At 54.6% G+C, this 23,659-nt stretch overlaps 1 protein-coding gene across 1 annotated transcript; it reads right to left on the bottom strand.

Annotated features, from left to right (window-relative positions):
• Nucleotides 1-2,862: 2,862 nt before the first annotated feature.
• CHST13 (carbohydrate sulfotransferase 13) lies at nt 2,863-23,224 on the bottom strand. Its single transcript, XM_526449.8, has 3 exons — nt 22,869-23,224; nt 10,304-10,386; nt 2,863-4,412 (listed from the first exon to the last, which is right to left on the bottom strand). Exons 1-3 carry the CDS (start codon nt 22,960-22,962, stop codon nt 3,567-3,569), a joined length of 1,023 nt encoding a protein of 340 aa, XP_526449.2. The 5' UTR covers nt 22,963-23,224; the 3' UTR covers nt 2,863-3,566.
• Nucleotides 23,225-23,659: the final 435 nt, after the last annotated feature.

The following is a 23,659-nucleotide window of genomic DNA, read 5'->3' as shown; positions in this document are numbered from 1 at the left end:
TGCAGATGCTAGGGAGCGCATTGAGGCACCCGACCTAAAACTGGCTGTCAGTTCCCAGACTCCCTTGCCACTGGGAATACAGTGGGCTAGGTTCAGGCCGATGGCATTGCACTGGAAATGGAATGGACTGTCCAGTTTGTGTCTTTAAAGCCAGCTTGGGTGCCCTTCTTTTCCCTTTGACATTGGGATACTTGAAAAGTGAATGGCTCACTCTCATGGAAAAGGGCCAGGCCCTAGGTACTAGGGAGCAACAAAAGAGAAGGATCCTGGGCTCCAAGTGGCCCATTGGAGCATCTGTCCCACCAGCCCTCAGCCCCCTTCCTCTGGATAACAGAAAACACCTTAAACGACTGTCATCAAGCCTTTGTCCCAGGCAGCCACACCTTTATCTTCATGCAGGAGCCACAGCATGATGGGGAAAGGTGGCATCCTGAGATCTGGGCCCACTGACCCCTTGGAGTGTGCTGGTGACACACATTTGGAGCTGCATGCAGCAGCCCTGGGCCTTGCCTTCACCCTGCTACTGTCTTACTCGTTGCTGAAGCCCACAGATGCATTCGGCTGTGCTTCCAAAACAATAATGCATTACATCTCGCTGTTTGTGAGAAACCAGGGATTTATTTTAAATTTTAAGCATTGGAAACATCCCTCTCAGGAAGCTGCCTGAATGACAAAGCCACAGAATAAAACTGAAAAGAAAAACAAGCCCTACCCCATAACTGCAGAAAGTTGGTTAACATTTTCCTGACAATGAAAGCCAGAAAAAAGCAAAAGAGCACTTACACTTACTTTAAAGAAGTCTGTAACCCAAACCAGCAATGGCACCCCATCCTGGGAAGTGTCCTGCCAGCACTATCCAACTTTAAGAGACTGAAAACCTGGGAAGTAAAAGACAATTTCAAGGAAGTTAAAATGCCGCGTGACCTTGGGTTTGTGCCATCAGCCCTTGTGGGCACTGGACTATGGTTTTAACAATCACTTACCTGAAGGAGGTGCCAGATGGAGAATCACCTGGGCACCCCCCTGTGTTGTCCAGCTCTGCACATGTGACCCTGTCTTTCTTGGATCCTCTAGTGATCCAGCTGGGATCCCACAGGGTGGTCAGCCTGTGATCTGTGAGGACACAGACGTTCTGGCACCAGCCAGAGAGGAAACAGACCACAGCAGGCCAGAGCAGGTGGAGTTCCCCAAGGACAGCCTCCAGAGCTGCCCCAGCGCCCTCAGTCCTCGAGGGCCTGGGCTGTGGCCCTGCACATACAGCAGAGGGTACAGGGCTGCATGTGGTGGGCACAGCGTCTGGGTGACACTGGGTGCCTGCAGCGTGTGCACATGGGGGCATCAGTGGGGAAGCAGTGGAGTAGCTGCCCACACAAGGGACTGTGAGTGTGATAACTGCCAGCATGTCCAGGTGCTGAGGGCATGACAGCAGGAGGCAGGGCACATCTAATTGTGAGACACCTGGGAGTGAGACATCCAGATGGGTGTCAGTTTCAGCAAACAGGTCCCATCGGGGGCTGTGTGGGAGCCGAGTGAGCTGGGAACAAAGGCATGTGTCATCGAAATGGGTGTGCAACAATTGCACACACAGTGGCCTAGAACACAGCATGTGTGGCCTCTAAGGGAGCATGTGAGGGCCAGGGAGCCCCTCACAAAGACAGTGGCCCCAGTGTGGCCAAGGCCCCACCCTTCCCTCCTCAGCCTGTCTCTAAACAGTGGGGCTCTGGCCCAGTACCTTAGTCCCTTTTCTGTTACTTGTAACAGAGCTCCTGAAACTGGGTAATTTATAAAGAAAAGAAATTTACTTTTTACAGTTATGGAGGCTGAAAAGTCCCAGCATTAGGGACTGCATCTGGTGAGGGCCTTCTTGCTGACAGGGGCTCTGGACAGTCCGGAGCTGGTACAGAGCATCACGTGGTGAGGGGGCTGAGTACACTACCTCAGGTCTCATTTATTCTTCTTATAAAGCCACCGGTCCCACTCCCATGGTGACTCATTAGTCCATCAACCCATCAATCCAGTAAACTACCAATGGATTAATTGATCCGTGAGGGAAGAGCTCTCATGACCCAGTCACGTCTTAATGGTTGGGTCATCTCTCAAGACTGCCACATTGTGGATTAAATTTCAACATGAGTTTTGGAGGGGACAAATATTCAAACCATAGCACCCAGGGAACGCTGGAAATGGTGCAAGGCCCTGGGCTTTGTATGTCCCTCCAGTGGGGGAAGGGCCCAGGCTGGGGGAGGCCTCATGGGGAAACCAGTGGCAGCTGCAGCCCCTTCCCAGGTCCACTGGAGTTGGCCACCCCATTCCTGCTGGCAGGGCCTCTGGACACAGCCCTGGGGGAGCTCAGAGACAAGTGGCCCAAGACACACCCACACTCACACATTCACACATACACATACACACAATTCCTCTCACACACTCATGCACACATGCACACTCTTACACTCATATACTCACTTATGCACACTCTCACTCATATACTCACACACTCATGCACACTCTCACAGTCACACATGCACAGAGGTGGGAGGCAGCACAAGGCCCAGGGCTTGGCTGAGCTGGTGTGGGCTTCAGTCCTTGGCCCAGGTCAGAGTGAAAGAGTAGATTTTCCCCAAGTTGTCAGTGCCAGAATTTAGCACCTCCTACACACTGCACTCTCTTCACCTTATGCCCCATGTAGCCCCTCACTCCTATATGCACCACTGGGAGGTACCCAGGCTCTGTGGGCACTCTCGTCTGATCTTCTTATGCCACTTGGCAACAGGGAAACAAAGGCTTGGAGACGGAGTGGTTTGAGATCAGACAGCTGCAGTCTCCCAGAGAAAATGGCCCAATGAAGCGATAAACTCCAAAAAATCAGAAATTAACAAAATACATTTATTTCAAAACCATGACCGCCCAGCTCACCAAAGTCCCATAAAACCTGTGACTGCATTGCACCAGGGGCTCTGTTGGCATGGAGCCTGAAGACCCAGCGTCTTGCCAGACTGAGACCGAAGGTGGCGCCTGGGCAGGGCCAGCCGCGTGGGAGAGGAGAGGAGACCCGATGGCAGTGGAAGGCAGCTACCACCTGGCTCCTGGGACGGCCCCATCGTGAGGCCAGCCAAGGGAGGGCTTTTGTCCTTGGCCACAGCTGTCCTTGCCGAGGTGGGGAGGACACAGGCTCGGGCCACACTGACACCGGTGTCAGCATTCTGTTCTGATGCACCATGAACAGGTTCAGGGGCAGGGCTGACCCCCAAAATGGCCTTTAAAAGCCTAAAACCCTGGTTATCAAGTCCTTGCCCATCTACGGGGCCTGGAGAGGTGCCTGTCAGCTGGAGCAAGTGGAGGAAGCAGGCCTCAGGCGACAGGCCGAGGCAGGCACACGCGTGCAGGGCCACCTGAGATGGGCTGCCCCTAAGCCTGGCCAGGTGTGCCCTGCGCCCGCTGGCCCGGCGGCCAGGTGAGTGCACGCAGTGGCTCTTGAAGAGGGGTCCTGGGGCCGGCAGCACCTGCATTCCCCGGGGGTCTTGTCGGAAAGGCACTTGCCCCGCGTGGCCACAGGACCTCCAGGACCGCTAGAGCAGCCGCAGGTAGGAGGGGGCGGAGTAGTTGAAAAGCAGGAAGTCCATCTTGTAGAGGTCGAAGAGGCGCCGCTGGTAGAAGGGGCTGATGTCCCGGAAGAGGCGCGCTGCCAGGTCGCGGGAGGCGGCGGCTCCCCGGGGCCGCGGCGGCCCAGGGAAGCTCAGGTCGGATGCGCCCGCCAGGCCCAGCACGAAGGCCGCGTCCTCCGCCAGCGTCTCGAACTTGCCCACGACGTCGTAGCGGAGGCGACACGGGTGGCAGAGCGCGTGCGCGCGCTCCCAGTGCTCGTTGAAGGGCTCCTCACGCCGCGTGCGCGGGTCCAGCAGGTAGGCCAGGAACTCCGCGAAGCGCACGTCGTGGCCGCGGGCCCGGGCGTCGGGGAGCGCGCGCGGCCGCAGGCGCTGAACGATGCGTGCACCGTAGCGCCTCTGGAAGGCGGCGCTGTAGGGGCGCGCGAGCTTGTTGCGGTAGGCCGATGCCAGGCGCTCGAAGGGCTCCCGCACGAACAGGAAGGCCAAGTAGGCGCGCAGGCGCCGGTTGATCTCGGCGGGGCTGAAGTCGGCCAGCGAGGGCAGGCGGCCGGGCGCGTGCGCCTCTTGCGCGGAGATGGCGCGCGGGTCGCCGCGGGCTTGGCCGCTCAGTGCCAGCAGCACGCGCTTCCAGTTGGTGCAGGCCACCTTGGGCACGTAGCAGTAGAGCAGGCCATGCGCGTCGTCCACCAGCACGTGCCGCAGGTCCTCCGGCTGTAGCAGGCGCTGCCGGCGTGTGTGGCGGCTACAGGCGCTGTTCAGCAGGTCGCGTCGCTGCCGGTGCACCTTCGCCAGGGTCGAGCGCGGGTCCTGTGGGCGACAGGAGACGGGACAGGGGGACGCGTCAGGGCAGCGCGGGCTCCCTGACTCTGGCGCTGCCCCGGCGGGATGCGTCCGGGAATTGGGAGCAGGAGCTGGGCCGGGCACCCAAATTCGAACCCCAGGGCTGTCACTGATCACTGTGTGGTTTAGGGCCCGGGCATCTGTCCTGGGCCTGGATTTGGGAGAAACGGATTCTGACTTTGCTGAGGTTGGGAGAAGGACGCGCTGGGTATGTATGCCGTGGGGCACTCAGAGGAGGCACTCTGAGTGATAAGGAATTGTGGCATCAGAGTGCGCTCCGTGTGAGTACGGGCACACATGGACTCTTCAATGTTTACTCAAAGCAGGAGGCTGCATAAGAAGCAGCGCTGTTTAATTCCACACCCAATTGAAAACTGCAGCCGCTTGTGGGCTGTCGGGCTGCTTTGGCTCAATAATAAATGGGCTGATTCTGTACTTACCAATCAGCACTCTCTTTTGCACCTTCACTCCTTTTATTCCCCCAGCAAATTCTTATCTCAGCGCTGGGACAGGAAGCCTGCCCCTTCTGAGCCTGTCCCTCCTATGAGAAGGAATACCGACTGGCTTTAACCTAGCACCTGCTGCGGGCCAGCAGCCTCACCGCTCTCCGAATTAGGTCCAGAGCCCCTCGCAGCCTCAGCCATGTAGAGACCCAGGCCAGCGCTTCCATGCTTCCAGCTCCCCTTTCTTCAGATCCCTCCTGCCCCACCCGGGGTTCTTATCTCCAAGATTAACACCCCTGCCTATGATTTTTTGTGTAAGAGTTCATAAAAGAAAGTGTTTTAACTTCTTAAAATTACATTAAGAGCCTTCAGGATATAATTAAAAAGACAGGAATTGGTGAGGATGTGGAGAAAGTGGAGCTTTCACGAGTTGCTGGTGGGAGTGTAAAGGGGTGCCGTTGCTGTGGAAAGCAGTTTGGCAGTTCCTCAAAACCAGTAAACATGTGACTCAGCAATTCCGGTCCTAGGCATATTCTCAAGAGAACTAAAAACTTGCATCATGCAAAAAACTTGTCCATGAAGTTCATAGCACCAGTATTCACATTAGCCAGAAAATCCAAGTGTGCACTGCTGAGTGGGCAAATGTATGCGGCCATCCATGCAATGGAATATGACTCAGCCATGAAAGGAATGCGGTGCTGACACATGCTGACACATGGGCTGACCTGGAGGGCGTTATGCCAAGGGAATAGTACAGTCACAAAAGGACGAGTGCCAAACAGTCCCACTTAGTGAGGTCCCTAGAGCAGTCACATCCAGAGAGACCAAAACTAGAACCTGAGTGAACTGTGGAGGACTGCTGATAGACACTGGGCTGCTGATGGACACTGGGCTGGTGATGGACAGACACTGGGCTGCTTTTGAGGGTGATCACAATGTTTGGAAATTAGACAGCGGTGATAGTTACAAAACCTTATAAAAATGCTGCAAACCAATTGTAGGGTTTGAAAGAGTTGTATGGTATGTGAGTTCTCAGTTAAGAAAAAAGGCTTCAGGTGTTTCCATTTCAGAGGAGGCCAAAGCGGCCTTTGGAGGAACACCAGAGCCAGGGCCTGCTTGGGAGGGTCTGACGCCAGTGGGGTGGGAATGTGTGTGTGTGGTGTGCGTGTGTGGTGCACACGTGTGGTGTGTGCCTGTGGTGCATGATCTCTGTGTGGTGTGTGGTGTGCATGTGTGTGGCATGCGTGTGTGGCATTTGTGTGTGTGTGTCATGCGTGTGTGGCATTTGTGTGTGGCATGTGTGGCGGGTGTGGCATGTGTGGCGGGTGTGTGGTGTGTGTGGTGTATGTATGGTGTATGTGTGGTGTGTGTGTTGTGTGTGGTGTGTGTTGTATGTGTGTTGTATGTGTATGGAGTGTGTGTGGTGTGTGTGTGGTGTGTCTGTATGGTGTGTGTGGTGTGTGTTGGTATGCGCGTGGTGCGTGTGGTGCACACTTTTGGTAGGTGGTGTGTGTGTGCATGTGGTGTGTGTGTGGTGCACACCTGTGGTGTGTGTGTGTTGTGTGTTGTGTCTGGTGTGTGTGGTGTTTGTGTGTATGGTGTGTGTGGTGTGTGTGTGTAGCGTGTGTTGTGTGTGTTGTGTGTGGCATATATGGTGTGTGGTGTGTGTGTAGTGTGTGTCATGTGGGTGGTGTGTTTGTGGTGTGTGGGAATGTGTGGCATTTTTGTGTGGTATGCGTGTGGTGTGCTTGTGTGGTGTAGTGTGCTTGTGTGGAATGTGTGGTGTGTGTGTGGTGTGTGGGGGGGTCCATGTGTGGTTTGGGGTGTGTGTGTGTGGTGTGGGGTGTGTGTGTGGTGTGGGTTGTGTGTGTGTGATGTGTGTGGTGTGTGTGTGGTGTGTGTGGTGTGTGGTGTGGTGTCTGTGGTGTGTGGTGTGTGTGTGCTGTGTGTGTGGTGTGGAGTGTGTGTGTGGTTGGGTGTGTGTGGTGTGTCTGTGGTGTGGCAGTGTGTGTGTGGTGTGGGGTGTGTGTGTGGTGTGGGGGGTGTGTTTGGCATATGTGTGTGGTGTGTGTGTGGTGTCTGTGGTGTATGTGCTGTGTGTATAGTGTGGGGTGTGTGTGGTGTGTGGGGTGTGTGTGTGCTGTGTGTGTGGTGTGGAGTGTGTGGGGTGTGTGTGGTGTGGGGTACATATGTGTGTGTGTGTGTGCAGTGTGTGTGGTGTGTGTGCGGTGTGTGTGGTGTGTGCATGGTGTGGGGTGTGTGGGGTGTGTGTGGTGTGGGGTACATATGTGTGCGTGTGTGCAGTGTGTGTGGTGTGTTTGTGGTTGTGTGTGTGTCCATGTACGCTCCTGCACACATGTGCACACTATGCTCCTGATGCCTTTCAAACTATCCCACAGCTGTCTCAGATACACTAAGTGGGAAAACCAAAGTGCAGAACAGGGCTTAACATTTATGTTGAAAAAGGGAAAGAAATAAAAAACGTTTCACAAAGGGTGGGTGGAGGGAGACTTATTATTTTAGAGATACGTTCAGACATAGTCACAGAATCCACAAGGCTGGGACTGGCTTCGCAGTCATCCCAGGTGGGAGTAGGTGGTGGGAAGGTGGGGGTTCCTTGAACTATTCTCCCTTCTTCTTGCATATGTTTGAATTTTTCAAAATGAAAAGACAGAGGCAGACAGACATAGGACATACATGCCTGTAGGTGAGATTCTCAAGAAGTTACTGTAAGCACACGGCAAAGCAGTGGATACTACTTACACGCCTAGAGCATGTCTGGGAGGACACCCAGGGACCTGGTGGCCTCCGAGAGGACAGGTGCTGGACAAGGAGACCTACTCTTCACTGTGTCTACCCTTCTGTAGTGTCAAATGCCATGTCATGTGCTTACATTTTTAAAATCTCACCATTTTGAGAAAGAGTGAACCCTGAGGACATCATGCTAAGTGAAATAAGACAGTCACTTAGCCACCCTCACCATGGGAAGGCTGCCAGGTTCAGCTATGCCGTGGGGGTATGGGGACACCAGGGAGACCCTGTTTCCACCGTCAGGACTGACCTTAGAAGCCTAGCTCCACATGGTGCCAGGAGAGGCTGTCCTCCCGGGGCCCACAGCCGAGGTCTGCTTTCAGCTTTTAGATGACCCAACACATTTCTTGTGGCAGGGAATGTTGGCCATCCGGCCACCTGTCAGTCTTCCTCCTTCCTTGCTGGCCGACCCCAGCTGTGTCAGGGCATGAGCCCCGCTTCGGGGAGCCAGAACTTCAGCTTCGTGTGTCGTTGCTGAAGCACGGGGTCCGGGGGTTCAGGGGGAATGTGGCCTGGCTCTGCCTGAGGCGATATCAGGGGATTAGCCAGATGACTCCCAGGAAAGACTCCCTTAGGGTGAAAAGTCAGGGGAAACCCTTACCCCACCACTCACTTTCTGCCTGGGATGCCCTCCTGTGAGGTGTCTGCAGCCCTGGCAGTCCTCTTATAGCCAGGAGGCCAGCTCTATGACAGAAGTCAACATCTAGAGGACGATGGTGGGCAGCTGGCTGCTGCTGAACCATGGGCTGCCAGTCTCCGAGCAGCTCAGGAATGGGCACTAACTGTCCTCATGGCTGGAAGCAGCTTGGGCTGCCACTGCTGTTGCTCATAGGCACATGAATACCCATTTTACAGAAGAGAAAACTGAGACTCAGGGGAAATGAGTTGCCTGAGGTCACACAGCTCTCTTTGGGGAAGCCGGGGCTCCAACTCAGGCCCCTTGGGACTCTAAAGCTGGACCTATGTCCACTGTCCGGGGCTGCACCTACAGCTCCTGTCCTCACCCCCACAGTGTGGCTGCCTGGATTCCTCGCTGGCTCTAGTCCATAGAAGCTCTGTGACCTTTGCAGGGCACTTGCCTCCCCATGCCTGTGTCCTCGTCTGTAAACAGGGACAACGGCCCCACCTTATGGGTTGCCGTAATTAGTCCACAGAACTAAAGGGCCTGGCACGTGATCAGCACTTGTTGGCCAGATGGTTTTTACTATGTTATTTCTCCAGCCGCAAGGTGCTAAGCCTCCAGGGAGTTGACACCCAATGGTCACAGGGTCCCCAGGCTGTGAGGGGCCATGTGCCCCTCAGAAGCCACCAGAGCTAGTGGAACCCAGGGCCCTACTGAGTGCCTGTCCTACCGTCAGCCTGCTGTGTGGCCCAGGGTCAGTCAGTCACACTCTGCGAAGGAAGGCCTCCCTACCTGCTTGTAGGCTTGGGCCAGATGAGCTCCACAGGCCCCTTCCGCTCAGCCCTCAGGATTTGGGGAGCAGCCACCTACCCAACACCACCCTGATCCTTCTCTACACAGCAGTAGGGATACCCCAAGGGTGAAAATCTGATGCTGTCCTTCCTCGCTTAAAACCTTGCATGGCTCCCCGCTACCCTTGCACACCTGCAGGGCCTGCGTGCTGCCCACTTCTCCAGGCTCCCCTTGTGCTCCCTCTCCTGTCCTCCACTCCCCGCCAGGCCTTTGGCACAGCTGTTTCCTCTGCCTGTGGCGCTTGGCCCTTCCTGTCTGCCTGTTGACTCTTGCTCTTCACCTCGGCTTCAATGTCCCTACCTTGGAGAGGAGTTGCTCTCCCCCATCTAAACTAGGATCCTCTCAGGAGAGCTCTTGTTGCACCTCATACTCCCCTTTAGAGCAGAATTAGTTAAGTATTAGTGTGGGTGGTGATCAGATGACATCTTCCCCTGCTGGACTGGTGGCTCCACTAGGGGAGGGATCTGGCCAACCTGCTTGCTGCTGGATCTCAGCATCCTGACCACAGCCTGCATGCAGTAGGTGCTCAATATGTGCTGTCCGAATAAGTACTTGTGTGTGTGTGGGGTGTGTGTGTGTGTGTGTGTGTGTGAGAGAGAGAGAGAGAGAGAGAGAGCCAGAGTGTGGGGTTCTTGGTGGTGGGGTACAGTTGTATGTGTGTGTTTGGGGTTGTGTGTGGTCCCTGCAGGCCCCCAGCTGAAGTTAGGTGTGTGGGCCAGCCAGCCCCGCCTGGTCCATCTGTTTGAGAATCACGCCGGGGCTTGGGGTCCCTGCACACCTCCCCACTGCAGCACGCACTGAGATTTAGTCTCCCACCAGACTGTAAACTTCCTGAGGGCAGGTACAGGATCTGTTTTGACTCTTTTTTATCTGCAACACAAAGAACTATGCCTGGCCTCAGATTGTTGATGGATGGGAAGATAGGTGGGTAGAGACCCCAGGTCTCTCATCTTACCCCCAAGATTTGCCCTTGTCACTGCTCTCTGACAAAGCCTGGTTTGGTTGGGGAGCATGCCCTTCTGTGCCCCAGTGTGGGGTCCAGTCTCATGCCAGCAGGTCTGCACTGTTGCTGTCAGGCTCCTGGCTAGGATGGAGGGGGGCATGCCTGGGTCGAGGGTCTGTCCACCTACCTGATCCAGGTCATAGAGTTTCTGCAGGGGGCTTCTCTTCTCCCCACCAAGCCAGCTGGAGCCCAGGGCTCTGTTTCCAAATGCTGTGGGCATAAGGAGAGAGATGTCGCCACCATATCAGAGGGACTTGCATGGACCTGGGGGTTTGGCCAACCCATCTAGGCACATTTGACCCACCTCTGGCACTCAATTTCCTTCCCGGATCTTGCCTACCTCCTAGGGGCTTGGTGGAGTGGGGGATGGCAGGGGGTACTAATGGGGCAGAATTACATCAGGGTAGTATCTTGTGTCATTCCTGCTCCCATGTCCTACCCTCCAAAGTTGGAGGGTACTAGGCAAGAGGGGACAAGTGGGAAGGTGATACCCAGCCCACCAACCCTCTAGGAAAGGCCAGATCACCCAAACTCACCCACTGCCATCTGCCCTGGCCTCATGCCCCAACCCTTGTGGGGTTCACCAGGCTGGCTGGCTGCCCAGCACCCTCAGATCCTGTGTATGGGCAGCCAGAAAGGTTTGGGCAACAGTGGAGATGGCACAGTGGGCTGTAGCCTCTCAGTGCCACCTTGCTAGGCTGGGTGACCCACTGTGGATGCCTGTGACAGCAGTGCTTCCCCATCAGGGAATATGCTGCTTCACATGGAAGCAGGTTTAGCTATCTCCAGATGAGAAGAGGGATGCTGTCTGTCTGTCTCCAGCTGAGGACAGTGATGCTGTCTGTCTGTCTCCTGGCTGAGAAAAGTGATGCTGTCCGGCTGTCTCCCGACTGAGGAAAGTGATGCTGTCTGTCTGTCTGTCTCCCGGCCGAGGAAAGCGATGCTGTCTGTCGGTCTCCCAGCTGAGGACAGCGATGCTGTCTGTCTGTCTCCCGGCTGAGGACAGAGATGCTGTCTGTCTGTCTCCTGGCTGAGGAAAGCGATGCTGTCTGTGTGTCTCCCGGCTGAGGACAGAGATGCTGTCTGTCTGTCTCCCGGCTGAGGACAGGGATGCTGTCTGTCTGTCTCCCAGTTGAGGACAGGGATGCTGTCTGTCTGTCTACCAGCTGGGGACAGCGATGCTGTCTGTGTGTCTCCCGGCTGAGGACAGGGATGCTGTCTGTCTGTCTCCCGGCTGAGGACAGGGATGCTGTCTGTCTGTCTCCCAGTTGAGGACAGGGATGCTGTCTGTCTGTCTACCAGCTGGGGACAGCGATGCTGTCTGTGTGTCTCCCGGCTGAGGACAGGGATGCTGTCTGTCTGTCTCCCGGCTGAGGACAGGGATGCTGTCTGTCTGTCTCCCAGTTGAGGACAGGGATGCTGTCTGTCTGTCTACCAGCTGGGGACAGCGATGCTGTCTGTGTGTCTCCCGGCTGAGGACAGGGATGCTGTCTGCCTGTCTCCTGGCTGGGGACAGGGATGCTGTCTGTCTATTTCCAGCTGAGGACAGTGATGCTGTCTGTCTGTCTCCTGGCTGAGGAAAGTGATGCTGTCTGTCTGTCTCCCAGCTGAGAAAAGCGATGCTGTCTGTGTGTCTCCCGACTGAGGAAAGTGATGCTGTCTGTCTGTCTCCCGACTGAGGAAAGTGATGCTGTCTGTCTGTCTGTCTCCTGGCCGAGGAAAGCGATGCTGTCGGTCTGTCTCCTGGCTGAGGACAGCGATGCTGTCTGTCTTTCTCCAGCTGAGGACAGTGATGCTGTCTGTCTGTCTCCCAGCTGAGGACAGGGATGCTGTCTGTCTGTCTACCGGCTGGGGACAGCGATGCTGTCTGTCTGTCTCCCGGCTGGGGACAGGGATGCTGTCTGTCTCCCGGCTGGGGACAGGGATGCTGTCTGTCTGTCTCCAGCTGAGGACAGTGATGCTGTCTATCTGTCTCCCGGCTGAGGACAGGGATGCTGTCTGTCTCCCGGCTGAGGACAGCGATGCTGTGTGTCTCCCGGCTGAGGACAGGGATGCTGTCTGTCTGTCTCCCGGCTGGGGACAGGGATGCTGGTCTGTCTCCCGGCTGGGAACAGGGATGCTGTCTGTCTCCCGGCTGGGGACAGGGATGCTGGTCTGTCTCCCGGCTGGGGACAGGGATGCTGGTCTGTCTCCCGGCTGGGGACAGGGATGCTGTCTGTCTCCCAGCTGAGGACAGGGATGCTGTCTATCTGTCTCCCGGCTGAGGACAGGGATGCTGTCTGTGTGTCTGTCTCCCAGCTGAGGACAGGGATGCTCTCTGTGTATGTCTGTCTCCTGGCTGAGGACAGGGATGCTGTCTGTTTTTCTCCTGGGTGGGGACAGGGATGCTGTCTGTCTGTCTGTCTCCCGGCTGAGGACAGCAATGCTGTCTGTCTCCCGGCTGAGGACAGGGATGCTGTCTGTGTGTCTGTCTCCCAGCTGAGGACAGGGATGCTCTCTGTGTGTGTCTCTCTCCTGGCTGAGGACAGGGATGCTGTCTGTTTTTCTCCTGGCTGAGGACAGGGATGCTGTCTGTTTTTCTGCTAGCTGAGGACAAGGATGCTGTCTGTCTGTCTCCTGGGTGGGGACAGGGATGCCGTCTGTCTGTCTCCCAGCTGAGGACAGCGATGCTGTCTCCCAGCTGAGGACAGGGATGCTGTCTCCCAGCTGAGGACAGGGATGCTGTCTGTTTGTCTCCTGGGTGAGGACAGGGATGCTGTCTGTCTGTCTGTCTGTCTCCTTGCTGCACTGCTCAGTTTTCCTAGAACTATTATAAGTAAAAATCCGTTTACCTATAAGTGTATTCCTTTACTCAAAATCTGTTTTAAGGAATATCTTTTTATGCATAGTCAATTAATATTAATATGTTCTCAGTAATATAGCCTATATATGATCATATGCTTCTGGATCCCATTTTCATGAATATGATTATGCATATTAATAAACTAATAAGGTGTTAGGCGATCTTTGAAAAGATCTCAAAAACTGGCAAGACTTTTGCTAGACTGACCAAGGAGAAAATAGAAAAGACTCAAATTACTAAAAACAGGAAAGAAAGAGGGGATGTTACTACTGACCTTAAAGAAAAAAGAAAGGATTACAAGAGAACTCTGAACAATTGTAGCCCAACAAATGAGAAAACATACAAGAAATAGACAAATTCCTAGAATGACAGAAATTCTTGAAATTGACTCAAGAAGAAATATAAAATCTCAGCAGACCCATAACAAGTCAAGATGTTGAATTAGTAATAAAAAAAATTCCCACAAACAAAAGCCCAGGATCAGATGGCTTCACTGGTAAATTTTACTAAATGTTTAAAGAATTAACACCAATCTTTCATAAACTCTTTCAAAAAACAGAAGAGGAGAGAACACTTCCCAACTCATTACATGAGGCCAGTATTATCTAGATGCCCAAACCAGACAAAGACATCACAAGAAAAGGGAACTATAGAGCCATGTCCCTTATGAATATAAGTGCAAAGTTCTCAAAAAATATGGGCAAACCAAAAATAACATCCTATGAAAAAGTTTATACACCATGACCAAGTAGGATGGATCCCAGGAATGCAAGATTGGCTAAATATACACAAATCAATCAATGTAATACACTATATTAATAGAATCAAGAAAAAAGCCCACACGCTCATCAATAAATGCAGAAAAAGCATAGGACAAAATCCAATACCCTTCTTCATGACAAAACACACTAAACAGCTTAAGAATAGAAGGAAACTTTGCCAAACTGATAAAGGGCATCAACGAAAAACCCTCAGATAACTTAACAGTGAAAGACTGGAAGCTTTCTCCCTAAGATCAGGAGCAAGGCAAGAGTGCCTGCTTTTGCCAGTTCTATTAATTGTACTGGAGGTTTTATCCAGGGTAATTGGGCAGGGAAAATAAATAAAAGGCATCCAGTTTGGAAAGTAATAAATAAAACTTTGTCTATTCATAGATGATATAACCGTATATATATATAGAAAACCCTAAAGAATTCACAAACTGTAAGAGCTGATAAATGGGTTCAGCAAGGTTGCAGGATATAAGATTAATATATAAAAGTCAATTATATTTCTATATACTAGCAATGAATAATCAAACAACATCAAAAATAATAAAGTAATAAAGAAGAAGTTGGTAACAAAGGAAGTATAAGACCTGTCCACTAAAAACCACGAGACATCGTTGAAAGAAATTAAAGACCCAAATGAACAGAAAGACATTTCAGGTTTGTGGATTGGAATACTTACTGTTGTGAAGATGGCAATACTCCCCAAAGTCATCTACAGATTCTTTGCAATTCCTGTCAAAATCCCAGCTGCCTTTTTCTGCCAAAATTGACAGCTGATCTTTAAATTCTTGTGGAAATTGAAGGGATTCAGAATATCCAAAAGAATCTCAAAAAGGAACAAAGTTAGAGGATTCGCATTTCCTGATACCACAACTTTACTATACAGCCACAATAATCAAGACTGTGTGGTGCTGGCTAGGAGAGACATATAGATGAATGAAATAGCATTGAAAGTTCAGCAACAAACCCTTACATTTGTGGTCAGTTGATTATTGATGAGGGAGCCAAGACAATTCAATGGGGAAAGGACAGTCTACAATAAGTGGTGCTGAGACAACATGAGATATTCACATGCAAAAGAATGAAGTTGTACCCCATCTTCATACCACATACAAAAACTAACTCAAAATGGATCATAGCCCTAAACATTGAAGTTAAAACTATGAAACTCTTAAGTGAAAACACCGACATAAATCTCCATGACCTTGGATTAGGTGATGATGTATTAGATATGACACCAAAAGCACAAAACAACAAAATTTTAAAAAATAGATAAATTGAACTACATCAATATTAAAAAACATTTGTGCTTCAAAGCACACTATCAAGAAGGTGAAATGACAATCCATAGTTGGGAGAAAATATTTGCAAATTATCTCTCTGGTAAGGAACTAGTACCCATAACGTATGGAGATCTCTTACAATGGAACAACAAAAGACAACTCAATTTTTTAAATGGGCAAAGAATCTGAATAGACATTTCTCCAAAGATATACCTACGGCAATAAGCACATGAAAAGGTGCGCAACATCACTAGCCATTAGTGAAATAGAAATCAACACCATGAGGATGGTTATTTTAAAAGACAGTAAATAACAAGGATGTGGAGAAACTGGAGCCCTCATATATTGCTGGTGGGGATGTAAAGTGGTGCATCCATGAGGGAAAACAGTTTGGCAGTTTCTTAAAAAGCTAAGCTTAGAATTACCATGCAACCCAGCAATTCCTCTCCTAAGTATGTTCCTAGAACTGAAAACTTGTTCACACAAAAACTTGTTCACAAATGTTCCCATCAGCATTATTCATGATAGCCCCAAAATGGAAACAACCCAAATCCATCAGCTGATGAATGGATAATAAAAATGTGGTATATCCATAACATGGGCTATTAATTGGCCATAAAAGGAATGAAGAATTGGCTCATGCTTCCGTGTGGCTGAACCTTGTAAACGTTATGTTAAGTGAAAGAAGCCAGACATAAAAGGCCAGCTAAGACACGATTCCATTTATGTGAAATGGCTGTCTTAATATGTCCGTAAGAGTTCATAAGCACATTGAACATTCATAAGAAGAATATGTTCAAGAATTCAGGTACATGTGAGAAAAGAAGGATAAATGCTTCTGTGATCCTTGGCCTTCAATCAAATGAAGAGTCTATAAATGTCGCTAAGAAGAATCTATTCACTTGAGACAAACTTCTGGCACGCCAGTAAACTTGGGAAATCTGAGGAACAGGTCTTTTGGCAAACTGACCTAGAGCAGTTGTTCCCAAACTTCAGCTTGTGTGGGGCCCATTAAACTCAAGAATCCCTGGCCCCACCTCTAGAGTTTCTGGTCCAGTAGGTTGGGGGGTGGGGCCCAAGAATCTGCATTTCCAGCAGCTCCAGGTGAGGCTGCGGCTGCTGGTCTGGGAGCGTGCTTTGACACCAGCTGCGCCAGCGCAGTGCCTGGCAGGCAGAACATGGTCTGTGCTGAATAAACAGAGGTTCGAGGTAGGAATACATGGCAGCTGGACGGGCCTTGCACTGGTCTCCAGAACCCTAAAGCCCATTGTCCAGAACCCTGCTGCGTGTACCTGAAGCCCACTGTCCAGGGTCCTGCTGCCCCCTGCCTGCCTCAGGCCCCCTCTGCGCCCAGGCCACATCCTGTAAGGCCCAGGAACAAGGGCCAGACTCCAGTGGCCAGGGCATGCAGAGGAGGCTGAGGAGGTTCAGGGCCACCTGTGTCTCCAGGCCACTGACCAGCCCAGCATTTGACCTTGCGTCTCCAGACAGAGTCAGAGATCTGAACTGCCGGACATGTCCCAGGAACGACACCATCATCAGAAAAGGAGCTGACAGGAGAGGGCAGCAATGTTGGCTGGTCATGCTGGTGCAGGGAGACCCAGGCTGGGTGTGGCCTGAGTCTAGCAGCAACCATGGGGAGCTCCGCTGGTGCCACACCAGGCAGGGCAGGGCCAGGCAACCCATGAGAGGAGGCCAGGCCTTCTCGCCGTGTTGCAGATGAGACGTGTCCCTTTCCTGGGGACTGTGGCTGGGGACTGAGGAAGAACTGGTGCTCAGCAGCCTGTGTTCTGTGGGCAGGGGGTGGAGGGGCAGTTGCAGTGACTGAGAAGCCGACCCAGGCCTGTCTCCGCCCCAGGGCCCTGCTACTCGGAGGCTCCCAGCCTTCCGGAAACGCCAGCCCTTGCATAAGGCCTCTCATTTCCTGGCCAGACCACAGCCTGCTGGAAAGTGGGTACCATAACAGCCCCCAGGGGCCAGTGGGTAGAAGGGAAAAGGGAGCAGGTACCAGAGAGAGGCTCAGAATAGCTGTGGCCAGTGATTACAGGGCTGGGCCGCCTCCATCCAGCCCCACCCTGCCTGCCACCCTGCCCTGAGGAGCCTGGGCCCTGCAGACGGGCAGGCTGCCATGGAGGGACAGATGGGCACAGGAGGTCAGAAGGGGGGTATCTTGAGGATCCCTGGGTCCAATCCTGACTTGGCCAGCTGGGGGCTGGCCCCAAACAGGGCCACACTGGGGCATCCACCCCCTCCACCCCCATCATCCCAAACTCCCTTGTCTGTGTCCTCTGTACCCCCGCCCCCCCACTGGGCCGTAGGTCCCAGGCTCCCTGCCACCCCCTGCCAAGGGGACAGAGGAGCAGACAGAACAGGGAGAGCCAGGCAGTGTAGCCCAGGAGGGCCCATCCCAGAGCAGCACAGGGAAAGCCACGTGGTGACTGCTTAGAAAAAGGAAACAAAACCAGCAGGAGGTTAGGGAGACAGGAGAGAGAAGGGGGACAGGATGATGGGAGGGGAGGAGGGATGGGAGGAGTGCCAAAAACAATGACAGAGACAGGGAGACAGTGATGGACGACAGGGCCCGAGGCTGGGAGAAAGAGGAGGAAGAGACAGAAGGAAACAAAGCATGGTGGGGAGTGCAGGCCCCAGCACAGTGCCGGGTGCTTAGTGCACACTGACATGCTTACCCCTCTCATGTAGAAACTATCATTATCCCACTTGACAGAGGGGGAAACTGAGGCAAAGAAACTTGCCCGAGGCCTCACAGCTTCCTTGCTGTGCCAGAAACAGAATTTGACCCCAGGCCACCGGTGCCAGCATCTGCACCCTTAACACCCATGCTGCCCTGCCTCTGGGTGCCCCCTTGTCCTGACACCTGTCCCCCCTTGCGGCACCCGTAGGCAAGTGGGCCCCATTTCACTGACCCATGAGGAAATACCAGCCCAGGGAAGGAGAGCAGAGAGAGCTGCTCAAGGCCATGCGATTGCTGCACACAGGACACCCGCACACGTCATGTTGCAAGGCCTCCTCTGCCAATCAAGATACCGGGTGAAACACCACACTAGAAACCTACAGCAGAAGCACGACCATCCTCCTCTGCACACCCACCTCAGCCAAAGCAGGGCTCGCGCCCTGTGCAGGGTGAGGGCACAGCCATCATGTAGGGGGACGCTGTTTGCAGACTCCCTAGTCCAGCAAGCAGAGATGATGACACTCGGCTTCTGGTTAATAAGTTCCAGCAGGTTACAGTGTTGCAAGAGGAGATAAGCAGGGCAGCCAGGCCCCAGCAAGCTCCTGCCAGCAGGCATGGGTTCCCACGTGGCCTCCGAGGGCCTCTGTCCTGCCCCATTCCTTCCCCTAGGGGCTTTCTGGGGTGGCCTGCATGTCTCAGAGACAGGGACATTCCTTCTGGGGATCAGGCCCAAGGGAGGGACACATTGGACAAGCCCTTCACGTATTAGTATAAGCAATTCTGTTTAAGGGAGAGAACTAGAGATCTCTCCACGTGTATTTAGTTCAAACTCCATTTGCTGAACTCCACAGGCCATCTAGAATGGAACCCCAGTCTGCCCGGATCCCCCCTGGGCACAGTCCCGTCGGCTGTGCCTCCAGAACCCTCCAGACCCCCACTTCCACCTTCTCTGCCCATGGCCAGCCCCGGGTAGGCCCCAGGGCTCTCCCTGGGACAATTACCAAGACTGGAGGGAGACACCTCACCTGTCTCCTATTTCTCCTCGCCCCACCTTGGTGATCTCTAAACCCACAGGGCTTCTCACTCCATACAGCAATCCCTGGTTCCCCCCCAGGCCCACCAGTGCACCACCACCCTTCCCGGTTCACTGCTCAGCTCCAGCCACGGCACTCTTTATTGCTGAAATCTTTTGAGTTCTGTGTAGGTTGATCACTCTGGAAGGTCAGTTCTACATGGAAGGGGACTTTGCTTTTCTGTAACCCCTGCAACCTTGCCCAGTGCCAGTGACTATTTATTTAAAGACTGATGCCCTCTGACAGCCATAGGAAGAACACCCCAGCCCCTAGCATCCCATTCAAGACTATTCATGACTGAGCCCCAACTTAGAGTATCTTCCTGCCTTCCATCCCACCATTCTCTCACAAGGACCCAGAGCCTCACCCACAGCACATCCCTTCACACCCCAGGCCATTTCACTCCTCCATGCTTTTCTCTGTGCCATTCCTTCTGCTTGCAGTTTCCTCTCCTCCTTTTCCTACCTGTTAAACTCCTATGCAGCTTTCAAAGCCCAACACAAATGCCCCTGCCCTGTAGAATGGAAAGAAAAAGGATTTGGGGTTTCAGCTGGGATTTAAATCCTGGCCCCATACTTCCTGACTTGAGCAAGTAACTTCCTCTCTCTTGATCTTTTCTTTTCTGCAAAATAGGATTGCCAATTCCTGTTCTGCAGAGCCGCCCACCTGCCAGCTTGCCTCTTCTCACGGTACTCTCTGGAGGTCCTCTGAACTCGGGACACTCCAGCAGTACCTGAAGATGGACAGCAGCACGGGGAGCATCTACCAATTTGGCTTCAGCAGCCACTCCCCCTCCCTTTGCCCACCCACCAGAGGAGGATGCCTGCCAGGCCTTCAGCCCATGTGATTCCGATAGGCTCCCCTACGCCTCCACCACCTGCTGGGATAGGCATGTGGCCTAGGCCTGTCCAATCACAGCCTCCCAGCCCTTCCCGCCACCTGACTGGCTCAGAGATGGGCACTTGAGACCCAGACCGGGCCAATGGATGCCTCCTTGGGACTTTGACTGGAATCAGTGGCAAAGGAGCCCTCTCTAGCTTTGGGTTGGAGTTGTCGAACTGGTGCAGCTGACAGTGAGGCTATGGCAGAGAAAAGCTAAACCACAGCTGGAGGTGTGATCTGAACCCCAAGATCTATGCCTGTCCGAGGCAGAGGCACCTGGCCTTTTCAGTCACAGGCACAGACCCACTCCCTCCCAGCTGAAGGGAGTCTGAATTGGGTTGGATTTGTCCTCACCGAGGCTACCATTATGTGCCATTGGGTAGCCCACTCTTAGCTTCCTTGCCTGCCTAGGGGTGAGCAGCGGCTGGGATGGGATGCAGAGGCCCACCTGGCTCCAAGAGGAACACCTGTGACTCCAAACACTGGGACAGATGCTCAGCCCTGTGGCCGCGGGAGTGGAATAGGGGAAGGGGGCTGGCGCCAACACTGCTCTCGCCGGTGTCTCAGAGTCAGAAGACATAGAGCTAAGATCTTGGGTTTTCATATTAAAAATGTAAGCTCCTCGAGGCAGGGGTATTTCTAAGTTTTGTTCCCCACTGTCTCCCAGCACCTGCATGAGCAGGCAACCAACAGGTCCGTGGTCCGTGGTGTGCCAGCCACAGGGAAGCATGGCCACCATGCCCAGGCAAGAACACAGAGGGAGCCAAGGGGCCGCAGGAGACCCAGGGGTCTGCCATTGGGAACTGCCGCTGGGCACTGGGGGTGAGGGTGGGGTGATGAGGGCAGCAGTGCTCTGGGCAGCTGCCCCACCTTCCTGGAATCTCCTCCTCCCTGGGACCCTAGGCGGTAGGCCAGTGCTGGTGGTGGAGCCCTGGGGCTGAGGCTGTGGCTGTGGAGGGGCTGCCGCAGACCTCCCCCTACTAGAATGAGCTCCCTGGGGTAGCAAGAGCCCCAGGCCTGAGCCAGTAGCCCTTCAGTGGCCCCTTGTACAACTTACGGCAGCACCTCTTGCTCTGGAGAAGGAGGGGACAGTGCTGGGCCTGCCCTCCTGGGAGAAGGGGCTGAAATTCCTCCTGAGTTCTGGAGCCCTCATACCCAGGCCAGAAGCCCTCACAGGGCACAGACCACATCCCTTCCAACTCATGCATGGCTGCAGAGACACTGCAGGCCCTCGTGAGGCCATTTCCAGAGGCCAAGGGCAGGGGATGCCCCTCCAGCCGGACTAGCCTGGCAGGAAAAGGCCTTTCCCAGCTGAGTGCCCTCCCTGTGTGCCACCTGCAGGCCCACAAGCATAGTCTCAGCCAAAGCTTCAGCTCAGGGCTTGGGAGAGAGAAAAGCCAGTGTGAGAGGCTGGATAGGTTGGTCTGATTAACTCTTGCTCGCCCAAGGTCACTCACAAAGCTGTGATGGCTGGAGACAGGCCATGGGAGAGGTACAAGAGCGCCTGACAGAAACAGAGAGAGATGCTGAGATGCTGGGTGAGAAGGTCATGGCCAAGAGCAGGACAGGCCAGGTGGGGAGCCCAGCCTGCGCAGAGGCTGGGAAGGGAGGTTCGGAGCCGTCCTCCTAACACCTGCTATCTCTTCCCAGGCTCTGCAAGAGAGGGAGGGAGGTCAGAAGGAACAAAGCCCAGAAGGTGACTAGTACCTTGGTTTGTTTCTCATCCCTCAAACCTGGGTAGAGTAGGTGACAGGAGAGAGGTGTCCCGTGGAGACATGGGGACGCAGACACTCCATGCAGTCACTCAAAGATGTATGCTCCTTTGCAGACACTCCCCGGGACCCAGGCACTCAGGTGTCCTCTAACATCCCACGCTGAGCCCTGAGGGGCCAGTAGCCACCAAGTCCTGCCCTGTCTTAGTACTGGGTAAACATCTGTCTACTGAATGACTGGGTGGACAGAGGCTGTGGCAGCCACAGACACTGAGTCCACACCCCAGACTGCCAGGAGACTGTCTGCTCAACACCACCAGCCAGCTCACAGAAGGGGTTGTGGGGGTGCTAGAAAGAGACACCCCAGCCCTATCCCATGGGCTTGGGGAGGCATCCAGGTCTGACCTGCTGCGTCTGGACACACAAGGGGCAAGGGGCAGTGTGAGGGTCAGGGGGAGTGGGCAGAGGCCTCCCCAGGCCCTGATATCCTCAAATCTTGGGCCACTCCCACCCCCACTGCCCAACATCCCCGCCCACCCTGGACCTAGTTACTTACTCCCTGGGACTGTGTCTGCCAGGTTCCAAGGGTGGGGCCCAGGATTCTCAGAGCCCACACTGGGGGTGGGGAGGCGGACTGAGTCGTCCCACCCAGCACACATACCACAGACAAGGAAAGGCAAACAGCCCTGAGGTCAGGAGATCGGGGCGCTGGCTGGGCCCCTCCAGCCCCAGGTAGGTTGTGTAGCCAGCACGTTGCCACCACACCTGTCTCCCCACTCTCTGGCCTGCTTCAGTTTGTGTGAAATGGGTTGATGGGAGGCTTCACATGAGCTGAGGAGAGACTCAGAGCAAAGACTCAGCACCGGTGGGGCCCAGGGCACTCAGCTCTGCGGAGTCATGACTGCCTCAGTTTCCCCAGCCAGACCACGAGTGGGTGCACAGGAGTCCCAAGCCCTACCCGGTGTGGATTTCAGGGTGGAGCAGGGAGTGGCACCCACTGCACAGTAGGACAACCAAGGGACCGGATCCAGTGGCCCAAGCTGCCCCTCCTATGCGCATGCGCCCAGCAGCGCTCATGTCCAGGGGCTGTGGGGTGCGCAGGGGAAGGGGGTGAAGGTAAGGGAGATGGCCTTCCCGGATTGGCCAAACGTCCTCTACCCCCCACAACTGACCCCGGTCTCCAGGCACCGGCTGTGGGACTCAAACAGTCACCGCTCTGGGAGTGGGGAGATAACTCCGGAGGAGGAGCAAGAGCCTTTGCTCGCGGGGGCGTCTAGAGCCTTTCTGTGCCGCACCAGCGCCCCTGCCCGCCACCCCTAGCCCCAGCCAGGAAGGAGACAACAGGTGTCCCCGCCGCTGTCGAGGGGTCAGGCCGCGGTGGAAAGCGCGAGGAGCCAGGTTTGGTTGGGGGTGCGCGGCTCGGCCGGCGGGCACTCACCCGGGCGCAGGGAGCGGGGCGCGGCGCATAGGAGCAGGAGCGCCGCGCCCAGACAGGCCGCCAGCACGCGCCGCCGGCAGCAGCGCCTCCCCATGCTGTGCCGGGCGCGCGGCGGAGAACAGTCCGCTGGATCCGGCTGGGGGCGGAGGTGCACTGGCCCAGGACCCGGCCACGGCAGCGCAGCGCCTACCAAGACGCGCGGCGCGGCGCAGGGCAGGGGAGCACGGCAGCTGGACCCCAGCCCCACCAGCCCCTGCGAGTCGCTGGGGACTGAGGAGGCGGGACACGGTGGGGCCCCAAGCCCGGTCCTCTTTTCGTGCCCCCACCCTCACCCAATGGAATGGGGCCGAAGTCCAGGGCGCTAGGGCGGAGACTGATTGGGGAAGCCCCTCGCCCCTGGGCCCCGCCCCTAGGGTTTGCCCAGGGGTGCCATTATCCACCCAAGGCCAAGAGGCATTGTCGCGGTGGCGTGCCCCACCCCGGGCGGTGTCCCCTTGCCTTTTTGCTGCCTTAGATGCCAGGGGCCCAAGGGCTGATCTGGGATGAACCAAGGAGCCTAGTAGAGCGTTGCCCTGTCCATGGCTCTCCGGGACCCCCGCCGTCAGTAAGAGGCCTAAGAGTGTCCCTCCCTCCCTGACCCAAGGCTACCCTGCAGCCTTGCTTTCCTCCAGGGTCTCCAGGTCCTGCCTGAATCTAGCTCATGCAGGTGGCACTAGCCTTTGCACAGAGAGGTAGGGTCTCAGCTTACATCCCCCCGGGGAATGGAGCTTGTGCCTCATCGTGTCACCCAC

The sequence above is a fragment of the Pan troglodytes genome, chromosome 2 (assembly GCF_028858775.2).
Source record: "Pan troglodytes isolate AG18354 chromosome 2, NHGRI_mPanTro3-v2.0_pri, whole genome shotgun sequence".
In the NCBI taxonomy this organism is placed as follows: domain Eukaryota; kingdom Metazoa; phylum Chordata; class Mammalia; order Primates; family Hominidae; genus Pan; species Pan troglodytes.
Note: the sequence above shows the minus strand (reverse complement) of the source record. Positions and strands in the feature narration are given on the sequence as shown.

Bases quoted from the DNA above. Each gene is read 5' to 3' on its own strand.
- CHST13 (XM_526449.8), bottom strand. From the start codon at position 22,962: ATGGGGAGGCGCTGCTGCCGGCGGCGCGTGCTGGCGGCCTGTCTGGGC. The intron at 10,387-22,868 runs GTGAGTGCCCGC...TTATGCCCACAG, and splicing joins GCCCCGCTCCCTGCGCCCGG to CATTTGGAAACAGAGCCCTG. The intron at 4,413-10,303 runs GTAGGTGGACAG...TGTCGCCCACAG, and splicing joins AACTCTATGACCTGGATCAG to GACCCGCGCTCGACCCTGGC.